Source organism: Rhamphochromis longiceps, linkage group LG9 (assembly GCF_057381845.1).
Source record: "Rhamphochromis longiceps isolate RC_006_pf linkage group LG9, R_longiceps_female_GT1.1, whole genome shotgun sequence".
Classification (NCBI taxonomy): Eukaryota; Metazoa; Chordata; class Actinopteri; order Cichliformes; family Cichlidae; genus Rhamphochromis; species Rhamphochromis longiceps.
The window spans coordinates 20,775,219-20,788,564 of NC_140565.1; the positions used below are offsets into that span (position 1 = coordinate 20,775,219).

General features: G+C 39.0%; 1 protein-coding gene across 5 annotated transcripts; it reads left to right on the forward strand.

The window, feature by feature from the left end:
• Positions 1-1,770: 1,770 nt before the first annotated feature.
• On the forward strand, positions 1,771-12,702 carry LOC146662259 (uncharacterized). 5 transcript variants are annotated; one of them, XM_085418779.1, is made up of 16 exons: positions 1,771-2,255; positions 3,185-3,228; positions 3,463-3,527; positions 3,641-3,783; positions 3,989-4,037; positions 4,236-4,446; positions 4,553-4,639; positions 5,024-5,167; positions 6,175-6,911; positions 7,086-7,583; positions 8,246-8,810; positions 8,915-8,985; positions 10,063-10,203; positions 11,960-12,120; positions 12,226-12,316; positions 12,459-12,702. In XM_085418779.1, the coding sequence occupies exons 1-16, from the start codon at positions 2,232-2,234 to the stop codon at positions 12,539-12,541; spliced, it is 3,114 nt and encodes a 1,037-aa protein (XP_085274905.1). In that variant the 5' UTR covers positions 1,771-2,231; the 3' UTR covers positions 12,542-12,702. The 5 variants fall into 5 exon arrangements, with proteins under 5 accessions (XP_085274905.1, XP_085274902.1, XP_085274904.1 ...); XM_085418776.1 differs by having other exon boundaries at positions 3,463-3,482; positions 6,175-6,872; XM_085418778.1 differs by having other exon boundaries at positions 3,188-3,228; positions 3,463-3,482; positions 6,175-6,872.
• Positions 12,703-13,346: the final 644 nt, after the last annotated feature.

The window sequence follows — 13,346 nt, forward strand, 5'->3', positions numbered from 1 at the left end:
GTTACTTAACAAAAACTGTGGACCCATTGTAAAAAAACAAACTTCTATAGCAGAAAGTGAAAAAACTGTTATCTTTATGCCGTGTAATTGTTTATCTATTATTTAAATACCTTAGTGTATGGCCATGGGAGAGGCCTTTATCAGTAGGAAATGCTGTAAAATTTATGAAAATACAGTTAAAAGTCCAGACTTTACACCCTCTTTTATCTTTTCCAAAGCCATTCAGTGGGCTGCATTTGAAATTTGGCCCACGGGCCTTATGTTTGACACCCCTGATTTAGAGCATATACTCTATACAGTGCATACTTTACAGCACTTAATTATTTTTAACTTCTTTATATCCCATGCAGATCATATATGGGTGTGTTATGTTACTGCTCTAGGGATGAGTTCTGTGCAGGCTGTGGTTTCATAGCAAATGACATACACCATAGAGCTTATATGCAACACATTAATATGCATGAAGGAGAAACATTTTCATATGTTTTAATCAGTTATATGTCATATTTAAAAAGTACAAATAAACTTTAAGTTTCATATATCAGTGTGCACTTGTTTTCAGTGAAATGTTACACATTTGAACATGACGATCATTTCCATTTTCTCAAGATAGCGTCCAAATTTTTGCCGTTACTTAACATTTATCTGTATATATGAAAACGAAGATATTTACCCAGTTTACCAAAAGAAAAGACGTTTGTAGGAGTAAACGGCAACAGCTGGTAATTGTAACAACCATTTAACTCTTTCATGCATGAATTATGACAACCTCAGTATTTTTATTCATCTTTAGGCATGAAAAAAAGATTTTTTTTAACTTCTAAGCAGTTAGAGAAATTTCAATTTTAATTAAATAAGAAATGGTTTGTGCACTTACACTGCCTGAAAAGTGGGTGGCAGGGTATGGAGTGGCACATGAGTGTCCAACGTAGTAGTTTATGTGCAAGTACACCATCAACACTGACACAAATACGAGAAAACAGCCTTTGAATAGCTGTCCACTGTAGTAACCACTATGCTTGAAAGGGTTAAAGGCCTCATTCAAAGCTGTGTAGCTTGTTAATTAACAAATCACAAAATAATACAACGTATTTCACCAGATAAATACATTGAGGAAACAGCTAATATAAACAGCAGCTAACAGCCATATTTTTTTGCCATTAATGCACAGCTTTTGGCTGTTTGACTGCGGCTGATCCATTAAGCCTAGAAATTAAGTCAGTTAAGTCATGTTCAAGGTTCTGTTGTGAAATAGTGAAACAGCTACACCCTTTTGCACAACCTCTACAATGACCTACAATGACCAACCTAACAAATAACAAAGTTTTAAATTTTAGACTAATATGTCAATATGTGTATTTCACCTCTGTAATATGCTATTTATAATTAAGTAAATATAAGTATTTGTATATATTAAGATAAGATAGCTCTTTATTGTCATTGCACAGTCATACTTACCATATGAAATTGGAAAGCTATTTATTAGAGCTATTTCCTATATTTTGTAAACTTAGTAATAAATTGTAATATTGTAATAGTATTTAGTTCAGTCTTTTACTGTTATTTTCTTGGAGCAACTGTAACCACATAATTTCCTTAGGAAAGTACTGTATTCTGATTTTGATTTTGTTATCCAGTATATGGTGCAGGATGCTGGTTCCGACTTTAAACTGTAGAGGGCAGTAGGCAAAGCGCCAACTTTAATCTGCCGGAAACTAATATGTAGAAGAAGAAAAGAGTGAACACTGATTCCCTGTGCGTTGTTCTTCAGGCTGCAAGTCCGCTGCCAGCCAAAACTTTGTTAAAAATCAGTAGGCCCTACCACTTAGACAGTTATTTTCAAGTCATTACTTAATTAACACACTCACAGCGATGTTATAGAAGACATGGACTGTGAATTACAGCGTGCCAATTTCGCGACACTCCCGCCTTTGAGTCAGTACTCGGGGCATAATGTCGCTTTAGTTTTCTAGAGTGCGCGGGTGAAGTACAAACTGTAAACAGCGCCATTGTTGTGCTAACGGAGGATATTGGCTAGAAGAAAACGTTATATTTGGTCTTTGTATGGCTAAATAGTTATTTTTTACATGATTTTTTAAGGTGTTCACGTGAGGGCTAACAAACTAGAGAGTAAACGAACACGAAATGATTATTACCTGTTAACTCTGGTCTCGCGGTCAGAAACAGTCGGCTAACCATACTGTTGAAAGAACGACAGCCAGCTAACACAAATGGAGATGGAGTACCCAGTCCTAGTAAGTTCTATTCGTGCTTTTGCACAAACTTATTACAAACATTACCCTAGCCCAAGGGTTGGGATTCAGACATTTTCCCGGTGACAAGTTTTAAACTTCCGAGTCTGGCTGCAGACTACCGTCTTTATTTACACACACCGATCGCCTTTTGTATCCATTTGAACATGACTTGTCATTTAACTCGTCCTCTAAACTTAATATTAGGACTGCATTCTTTAATCTCTGCAGCACCTGTGTGCATGCAAGGTGGAGTGGATGGAGACAAATGTTAGGGGTGATTTGTGACAGAAGGATAGCAACAAGAGTGAAAAAATGTTGATGGTAGTAATACCTGCTATGATGCATGGCTTGGAGAAGGTGGCACTAAAAACAAAACAAAAAAAACAGGAGGCAGGCCTAGATGCTAAGATTTTCACTGGAGAGACCAAAATGCACAGGATTAGAAATGAGTACATGTGAGGGACAGCTCAGGTTAAGTGTTTTGGAAACTGAGTTAGAGAGGCAAGGCTGGGATGGTTTGGAAATGTGCAGAACCTCAAAAATGGGTTAACTGAAAAGATCAATCCTTTCTCATTTAAACCAGGGTCAAACAAATGTGGGATTGCCAGTTACCAAGCATTTGCTCTGTTTGTTTAAGTTCTCTTTAATATTGTAGGATTTATTTTTACCATCTGGACAGAGACTCTTATGAGATACTTGTTGTTATTGTAATTGGGAAGTCACAGTATATATAAACAAAACTGAAGTGAACTTGACTACATCCATGAATGTTATGATTCTTGTAAAGTTTTAGAGAGTTGATCATTTAGCCTTACATCTGTTGTCTCTTTAGACCCTTTGTATCTATTAGAACAGGGGCTGTGTTTGCTAAGTCAACATAGTTATTCATTTAATCCTGGAGTGGTTTCTAAGCTGGTTTCTCTTCACAGAAGAGACCCAAGAGGAAGCTCTGTTACATTACTGACAATGAAAGGTAAGTTTAAACACGTTTCTAAAATGTAGCTGTTTTATTTTAGTTAAACGTTTGTGTGTGTGTGTGTGTGTGTGTGTGTGTGTGTGTGTGTGTGTGTGTTTTAATATCTATGAGCTTCATAAATTCATTTTCTGGATTTATTCATGCTATTGCAGATTTATTTGTATTTGATATCACAGAACCGAAATTACAAAAGTTTGGAATTACCCTTTAATTCTTACCTTTGTTTTTCAGCCCAGCTAAGCACTGGGAAGGTACGTTGACACTGCAAGATATTGATAAGATCTTTGATGACATGGGTGAGTGATATTCATCCGATTGGTGTAATTCTTTGTTATAAATTAGGTATTTCCATTTTATTAACCTCTTCTCGACTGTTGTTTTTTTTTTTTGTTGTTGTTGTTTTTTCCAGATTCAGCCTCACATGCAAATCTACAGCCCCCCTCTCCTCTGCTCCAGACTTCTGATTCAGAAATACACCAGAATAAGAGTGAGGACTCGGTCCCCCCAGAGCGACAGCTGATAAAAAAACCTCCAGGACACCAATTAGTAATGGTACAGTCAGTTGATACTTCTGCTTATATTGCATGCATGTCCTAAGCTCTAGTGTTAAACATCTGTTGCAGTCCAGCTATTAAAACAAACACACTTTCTAATGAATTCTTGTTTACTGGCTCAGCCGTGAGTCCTTTTTTGAACAAGACAATATTTTTGGTAATTTGTGTTCATTATTTTAATTCACAATTTTGAATTTCTTCAGGGAGATGATGGAGATGTCTTGCATCCTGCAAGTACTGAACTGGATATCGGTAAGACACTCAAATTTGTGTTCATAATGAAAATATATGCCTTGTGTGTGTTTTTTTGTTGTTGTTGTTTGTTTCTTTGTTTGTTTGTGTTTTTTTTTTTTTTTTTTAATTAAGATAAGATAAGGTAAGATGACCTTTATTAGTCCCACAGGTGGGAAATAAATGAATTGTTTAGGACTGGGCTTTTTCTTGTTGCAGATTTGGACATCCCCTTTAAAGGACATCACCCAGTAAAGACTTCCAGTCCAGCAGAACAAAGTTTGGCTGCTGAAGAAGAAAAGCAGGACGATGAAAAAGCACAAGTTGTGTCCCCAATTCTTTTTATGTGTGAATATGAAGGAATAGAAGAGGTGAAGAAAGACTCTCTACCCACCCAGAATCCCCAGTGTAATGGACAAGTCACAGAGGAGTACGGAAATTCATACTTAGTTCCTAGCAGGAAATGTTGCCTCTACAATTTTTCATGTTTTTATTTTTTTATTTTCCACAAATCTTTCACTAATCCTGTTCTCTAGGAACGGCGAGTCTGGATTGGAGTCTCCCCCAAGCAAGATTGATTTAACAAAGATATCTGGCCACAAGAAGGAGATTGAATTACAAGGGTAAGGTTGCTTTTCATTTAAATACCTCGTTGGGTGTTTTTTCAGGAGGAAGAGACTTTGATGCTATAAATGTGACCATATGAGACCATTAATTGTACAAGATATTTTAGTTTTTTGCCATCTGCCATTTGCCCTTTTCTACTTAAAAAAAATTCCCCAATTAAACGAACATACACAGCAATACTGCACAACAGTAATCAAAGATGAACAATATTTATAGGCTACGGGATTATATAGCACATCAAACATACTGTATTGGTGATACGCTTCATTTTGATCAGTGGAGGCAGGAACAACGATTCAAAAAGATAGGGAAGTGTTTCTGGTCGCTCTTGAAAACGTTTTGATTATTTCAGTCACATTTTATGTCTTCTTTGTTTACAGGAGTCAAGAAAGCACACAGCCAGCTGTTCAAACAGTGAGCCGGAAGCCTGAAGTCGCAGCTCCTGTGGCATCCACACGAGCGGGAAAAGATATGACAGCTTTTCTGCAGAAACTGAAACATGCAGCACAGTCAAAACCTTTCAGGTGAGTTGAGATCAGAGGACACCTTTATAACTTGTCTACGTAAACATGTCTGCATGACATACAGTGCTGGGAACGTTGCTTTTAAAATGTATTCCACTACAGATTACATGCCCCAAAATGTATTTTGTAACGTTTTCCGTTATGTCTCTCAATGACAGTAACGTATTCTGAATACTTTGGAATACTTAATATATTATCATGCTTTTTGCAACTACATGAATGTACTATTGCTGTGGGATTTGTTACTTTTACTGAAGGTTATTCATCATACTAATACCAACTAGATTTTTAAATCTTAATATAAATAAGTAACAGTAGGTGGACATTAGGTAAGGCTGCACTTTTTGCAGTGATCTCGTATTAAAACTGTTTCACGTGTATAGAAAACAGGTCTGCGGCTCCAAACCATAGTAAAGGGACCTCTGGTTAATACGTCGGGTTCTGTGTCGGGCTCGTAACTGAAAACTAGCTTTACTTTGTTGTCTGGGTCAACTTTGCTAGCGAGAGACAGAGAGAGGCATTGAAAGCCTGCTCCAACGGAACTTATTGTTTCAGAGGAAAACACGAACACGGTGTACAGTCGAGTCTTAATAGCTTACTCACAGCTGGGCTCGTCAGGCACTCTTTTTGGCTGCAGTGGTTATTATTATATTTACATGCTTCCAGCTCCCGTTTCTGCTCGGTGACACAGAGCCTCTTAATGCGTGTTTTGTTTGGGTTTCCACTGGCGTGGAATTACCAAAAATAGAGAGGGCATAGCCTAACATATGAAACAGGAAAAGACTGCCATGTAATCCATTTATTTCAACAAAGTAACTGTATTCTGAATACCACCTTTTTAAACAGTAACTGTAACGGAATACAGTTACTCATATTTTGTATTTTAAATATGTAACATTGTTAAATGTATTCCATTACTCCCCAACACTGATCACATAATACCACGTGGCCTCAGTCACATTCTTTCCTAAAAAAATTAATTATATGTATTTATCTTTTTTTTTAAGTTCTGGGAAGAAACAAGTCAAAGTACCCACTCCTCCCCCTGAACCAGAGGATGATTTTATGATCCTAGAAGATGATACACCTCTGTGGTTTTCCATCCCAAGTAAAAGTGCTGCCAGTAAGAAACAAAGTCACAGCAGAATTCCCAGCACAGACAAAGACAGCTCAGATAAGAGGACAAAGGATAGATCACTGGAGATGCCAGAGCCACAGCAGGAAAAAGAAAAGTCAAAAAGTAAATTGGAAGATCAGCCTGTTGATCAGAAAATTAAGAAGAAAACGAAGAAAGAGAAGAACAGTGAGGAGACTGGGCCTAGAAATGAGGAAAATAAGCTTCCTGCTCCTCAAGATGCTCCTGCGGGTGACTTATTGGTTCAAGAAGAGCCAGTAAAAAAGAAGAAGCAGCTCAAGAAAACTTTGTCAAAGGAGAGTGATGAAGCAGAAGATCAGCCTGAAGACACAACGAGTCGCAAAACAGAAAAAGCGAAACCCTCTAAGAAAACAGAAAGGAAAGCAAGTAAGTCTGCTGAAACAAAGAAACAAAAGTCTTCAAAAGATGGTAAAGAAAATACCAAGACACAGAAGGCTGACTCGTTAAAGGCGAGCAGGAAAGAGCTGCAGGGAGAACCTACTGTTAAGGATGTTGATGAGCAGACCAGTGACAAGCACAGAGATACTGAAGACATAGTTTCTACTGTTGGTGAGTCCTTTGTACTTCCTAAAAACTCTTCTATAATTGGTTGTTGAATATTTGTGCTAGCTATTGTCATCTTATGTGATCTTAACCTTTGAAGTTTGATTAAAGTTTTGATCTTTATCATCAAAATATGTTAATTTTTGGAATTGCAACAATTTTTTCCTTCATTCACTTAAAATTACTTTGCTTACTTTATATATGTTTTTCCTTTCACAGACGGACAGGTGAAACAAAACAACCAGTCAGTTGTTTCTAAAGGGACTTCATCTGAAGACTGTCAGGTTCTCGGGAAAAGGAAAAGGAAATCGACAGGAGAGTGGTGGTTGAGTTGCCCTCAGAGCACAGAGGAAGCGGACAACAGCCAGCAGGCCACGCAAAAGAAGTCCAAACAGAAACCTAAAGACTCCAGCGAAGCAGTTCCTTCACCTGCAAAAGCAAAGAAAGACAAAGCCTCAAAGAAAAGAAATCAGAAACAGCTTAAAGTGTTGCCCAATCAGGAGACAAGTGAGTTTAAAAAAAGGAAAACAAAACAGAGCGAAAAAGGAAATAAACAAGGAGAAAAGTTAGACAAGATGAAAGCAATTGATAAAGATTTAGTAACGGCTGAGCCGGAGCTTGCCGACGAGCCGGAGCAGCAGGAGGTCCCGGATCAAGAATTGGACCAGGAGTCTAGCCCTTTGGTCTTTACTCAGAGGGACCACAGCCTTAACTCAGGTAAGGTCAAGGTAAAAGTGCCAGTACTACAGAGGAGTTTCTGTGACTGATGTTTTATATATTGTGCTATTGGACTCTTAGTACTGATGCATGTGTAGATAAAGAGAATTTGGCCTTTTGTGTTGGATCGACTTTTAACAGATGTCTTGGCAGGTAGTTTAGCCTTCCAAAGTAAAATAGGTAAATCTTGTTGGCTATGAGTTAATACTGTGATAGTGTTAACAAGTCATTAAAATTTGGCTTAGATCCACCAAGCTCTTCAAGGTCAACTCAATGATTTATTTGTCTAGAATTGGCAAAATAAGGAGACACGATAAACTTGGGATCAGAAACTTTTCTTTTTATTGCTTAAAACTTAACACAAATGTAACTTACTAAACAGTGAAATGAATGCTACACATAAAGAAAAAAAAATTGTGTCCGGTATATTAAAATGAGGTTCACCAGGGCAAATGAAAAAAGGCTGTACTTTGCACTTGCTTTTATTGTACTCATAAAGCACAAACAAAATAAAAGTGCGATATATAAAACTGTTAACTTAAAAGTAAAACTAAAGTATTCTCTTAAATGTTTGCGCTCTCAGAGTGCTCCTTGTTTGCCTCCTAGTTGGTGTGAAATATTAAGTAGCAAAGAATGGAAAGGAAATGTGCTTTTTGTTACAGGAAATAAGATATTTCAGAAAGTATATCAGCACGATTCTACTGGAAAACTGTCAGCCACACCAAAAGCGCCCGTGTCGCAAAGTCGACCTAAGGAGCGGCTCACGGAAGCAGATTCAGCCAAACGGAGAAGGAGAGCCCCGGGCGATTGGTGGCTTGTCAACAACGTAGCTGAAGATTTGGAGAACGTGTCCTCAAAGCCTCAGCAGCTTCATCCCAAGAGGCCCGAACCTAAAAAAGAAAGGAAGAAACAGTCTAAACAGAGCAAATCTCCCAGACTCGGTGTTCCCAAAAATGGCAACACGGCAGTCTCATTAAAACCTCTAGGAGGAGCTCCAGTGCCTCCTTTGACAGCAAAGTCACCGATCACTCCTAAGACTGTCAAACGCTCTCTGGCAACATTTAGAGACATTTTTGCTTCAGTCATAGAGTCTTCGACTGTGGACAGACGTCAGACTAACAGATGTAATGTCAGATCACGTCCGTCTGAGGAAATCTGTGTAGCAGGCAGTAACACTCATGCAGCTGACAACAGCCCAGACAACCAGGAGACCACACGAGACAGCAGGTATCAGCTACATGACATGCAAGGAAAAGCCTGAATTACTCTTAACCTCTGTCTTTATTATATTTTCAGTATATTTCTGACTGTCGTTCATCTTTTATCGGCAGGTCACAAGTCCACAGGAGTGGACCGTCCTCCATGATTGAGCTGGAAGACTATGAAGACGCTGACAGCATAAGTGGGTTTTAAATTACATTAAAACATTTTCCAACAGTTTCATCTTTCAAAGAACATTTTACACAATTCTCTGAAAAGAAAGCTTCACTATAACATTTAATAAAGTGTAAAGAAAAGTATAAAGTGTCAAACACTGGCTGCTTCACTCGTAGTAAAAATGAGACGGGATGAGCTGAAGTCATTAAAATGCTTTTACTTTACATGAGAAAGAAATCTAATCAACAAGGATTTAATGTTATTGGCTTGTTTTGAAATCAAAACCCCTTTAAGTACTTTGCTAATTTAAAAAAAGGCAGTTTATTGTTTTTTATAAGTCTCAAGGCCCTGAAATTCTTTCCATTTTGGGTCAGACTTCAAGCTGGTGACATGCCCAGAACCATTAAGCTCTGTGATCATCTGATATTTCATTCATAATCTCTCCTAGCCTCTCAGTGTTTCTGATACTGCAGGCATCTGCAGACAGTCAGATAAACCACTATAAAGTGCAGTGTTTGTGGACGGTCCTTTTCTACAAATATTATAGTATCAGTAATTGAAGCGGGAACTTGGGGCACTGGCACGTTTTAAAACCTGGATGAATAAGTAAATAACTGAGAGCAGAATTGTTTTTCACAATGATTTTCAATGTCAGACCAACTAGGAAAAAAACTGTCAGTCCCACAAACTACCAAACAGATAAAGAGACTCAGAAATGGTTTTGAAAGGATTCAGAATCATTAGAGGAGGAATTTAAAAGTGCTGAAGCTTTTCCTTTGTTGTTAAATAGTAGTATAACCGGCTGAAGCCTAATCTAGTGTTTGTTGTGGATGAATCAGTGTGTGTCACTGTGAGTTCAGTCTTGAATTAATGAAATGAATCCGTCACATTTGACATTTTCGTCTGTCAGGCTGGCAATACGAGCATTCATACTGCAATATTTACAGCCCTAAAATGGTCGTCCTTGTTAACCTCAGTTGGCTTGAATATAAATGATAAATATCTGAAAGTGTGATCACTGTTTGGGTGCGTGCCCGAATGGTTTAAAAAAACCTTATTTTTTCATTATAAATATCTGCGTTTTATTTTTATTATGTTCCAGTTTTGCCGTCATCCAGGAGCACAGTTCTGCTCTCTGCTTCAGATCTTTGTGCCCCTCCCCTCAAGCCGCTGATCTTACAGCGGAAGGATATGGCCAACCTGGCTGAGTGGTTTAGGAGCCTCTGGTTGGCTACACCAGAAGGTAAGAAAATTCTAAGAAAGAAAAGAGAAAAAATAAGAAAAAATAATTTCCAAATGTTGTTTTTGCACTGACTTCACAGATACAGGTGTTTAAATGTCTGTTGTCGTTTACACTGTTAAATAAAATAAACTGTTTGGTCATAAATGTGGTTTGTGCTGTTTGTAAAGCAGATTGGCTACAGTGTCTGCAGTCCATTCAGGTTGCACAGGTAGTCCAACTCCTCCAGGACAGCGTATCACAAGACGGTTTGCTAGGTTTCCCAGCACAGTCTCAAGACTGTGGAGAAGATGCCGTGACAGGGGTCATTAACCGAGGACTCCTGAACAAGCACGTAGAAGGGGATCAACAGAGCAGGAGCAGCATCTGCTCCTTTGTTTTAGGAAGAACATGAGGAGCGCTGCCAGAGGTCTACAAAATGGCCTTGAGTGGGCGATTCATGTGCATGTTTCTGACCAAGCTGTCAGCAGCAGACTGCATGAGCATGCCATGAGGGCCTAACTTCCTTTAGTGGGACTCCTGCTCACAGCTCAACACTGCGCAGCTCAATTGGCATTCGCCAGAGGACGCCAGAACAGGCAGAACCGCCACTGGCCTCTCTTTTCACAGATGAGCACATGAGCACAGGGCCACACTGAGTACATGTGACAGATGTGAAAGAGTCTCAAGACAACCGTTTGTAGCAAATGTTATGCTGCCTTCAAAATCACCCTGCATGACTGGTTTGACCGTGGGTCAGCGATGGTATATGGGGAGATATATCACTGGCAAATGCCAGTTGAGCTGCACGGTGCAGAGCTATGAGCAAAGGTCCCACTAAAGGACCCTCAGCTATGCTCATGGAGTCTTTTTCTGACAGTTTGGTCATTTTGTGGGGACATTTGCAGCCATCCGTCTCCCTGCACAAAGGAGTCAATATCCGTTCTGCTGCAGGGCTGATGACCTTCTATGGCCCTATTCGGCTCTTCTCCTGTAACGGCCCATCTGTTATCTCGTCCACGCTCTTTAGACTCTGCTGGGAGACACGACAAGCCTTCTTGTAACGACACATATGAATGTGCCATCCTGGAGGAGCTGAACTACAGTACTTGTGCAAACAGAATGGGCTAGAGCAGGGGTGGGCAATCTCAGTCCACGAGGGCCGGTGTCCCTGCAGGTTTTAGATCTCACCTTGGGTCAACACACCTGAATCACATGATTAGTTCGTTACCAGGCCTCTGGAGAACTTCAGGACATGTTGAGGAGCTAATTTAGCCATTTAAATCAGCTGTATTGGTTCGAGAACACATCTAAAACCTGCAGGGACACCAGCCCTCGTGGACTGAGATTGCCCACCCCTGGGCTAGAGGCATCATCTCATGTTATCAGCAGGAACAAAAACACAAGCAAAAAGCCAAACTGAGAACAATCAGTCAGCAGGGATAAGGAGAAAGCAGTGGTCCATGGCAAACACCTGTTAAAACCATGTTGTGGCCGCTCCAGTGCACCTGTTGTCACTTTCACTTGCACCAAAACAGCTGAAAAGGATTCACAGTAGTTTATCCTTCCTAACTGGACAGATCGATCATCACGTCTTTTATTAATTTTCTCTTTATTGTCAGTTAGGATCAAAATAAAATACTTAAAATGCCTGCATCAAAAAACTCAAAGCATTTATGTGTCTAATTTGGTTTGCTTTCTTTTTAATGTAGACAAGACATTTTAAATAAATAAAGTTATGTCATCTAATGATCCTTATGTCTTCTTTGTATTACTGTAGGCGATCCTGGTGTCACTCCAGACCAGTTTGACTGGTACTTCTATCAAGACAGAGCTATGGGCCTCCAAGAGGACGTGAGCACCAACTCCTTCTGTAGTGGAAAGCTGCTGCTGGGATCCCTCATGAAGAAGCCTCTCTGGGTGGACCACAGTGCTACAACAGTGAGTACTACTTTATTCTGTTTCTTGCATATAATTATGCAGTAACTAGGCCTCTTATACAACAGTCCTAAAGTATTTCCATTATTTATTTCTGTCTTTTTAAAGGTTTTTAACTTACTAACCAGCTCAGTGGGTGTGACCATCGATGGCTGTGAGTCATGCTTCAGTCCTGGAAAATCTTTTGTGGTGGAGTCTGGTAAGAATATTTACATTTACTGTAAGATCTCATCATAAAAACGTTTGCAAATACATAATAGATCTTTAACATGGTTTATTGATAAAGGCACATATTTTTGATGCTTTTTTTGTTTCTTACAGTTACTGTTCTCTTCTTACAGGACATGCATACGCCATCAAGAATCTGACTGCGCAGCCTGCGGTTCTGTACTTCACCAGAATGTTAGTTGAAACTGTAAACTGATGCATTGTGAAAATGTAAATAGAAAATTGGCTGTAATTTTTTTTTCCTAAGACTTACTTCAGTTTATGATTCTAGGAAATAAAACTGAAAGAAAATGTTGGTAAAAATGTAAAATATTTGAATAAAGTTTGCTTTTAAATACCGTATTTGCCATTTCCAAAGCCTGCGTTAAACTGCGTCTTTATCAGAGCGTGACTATCGAGAAATTCGGATATAATTTTAGTTCAAGATGTTTGGAGGTGGTTTTGTTTCCCCCTCTGAAGAAAAAGGTGTGTTTGTTAGCTGTCTGGCATTCACAGTTCTCAAGATATGTTGTTCAAATTTTGTGTTACGGTAGATGCCAATAACAGTTTGACCTGATTTCATTTTTGTGAAAATTGGGTCAAGGTCACAATAAATGTGAAAATCAGTAAAACTTTATATGATTCTCTTCAAACTTCTAAACAATATACCAGGCCTTGGAGGACGAGAGTACAAAGGCTGGCTAAGCATTTAACCTTGACCTTCATTTCTGGAGCCATATCTGGCTGTAATCTAAGTAGAAGAGGCCATTTATTTTTAATAATGTTGAAATTATGTTTTAGTTTCAGTCTCCAGCACTTGGATATATGCAGTGAAAGGTGGAGGTAGACATGTAAGCATCATTAAAACCTTTCTTGTCACATTCTCAGATTTTCACTGAAACACAGCATTCAGTGAAATCCTGACTTGTGAATGCACTCAGAGTTACGGGTCCACAGGTGTGCACAGACGGTTTGTCATTAGAGAAACTGCCCTTCAGAAGTCATGTCATGTTAGAGGCATT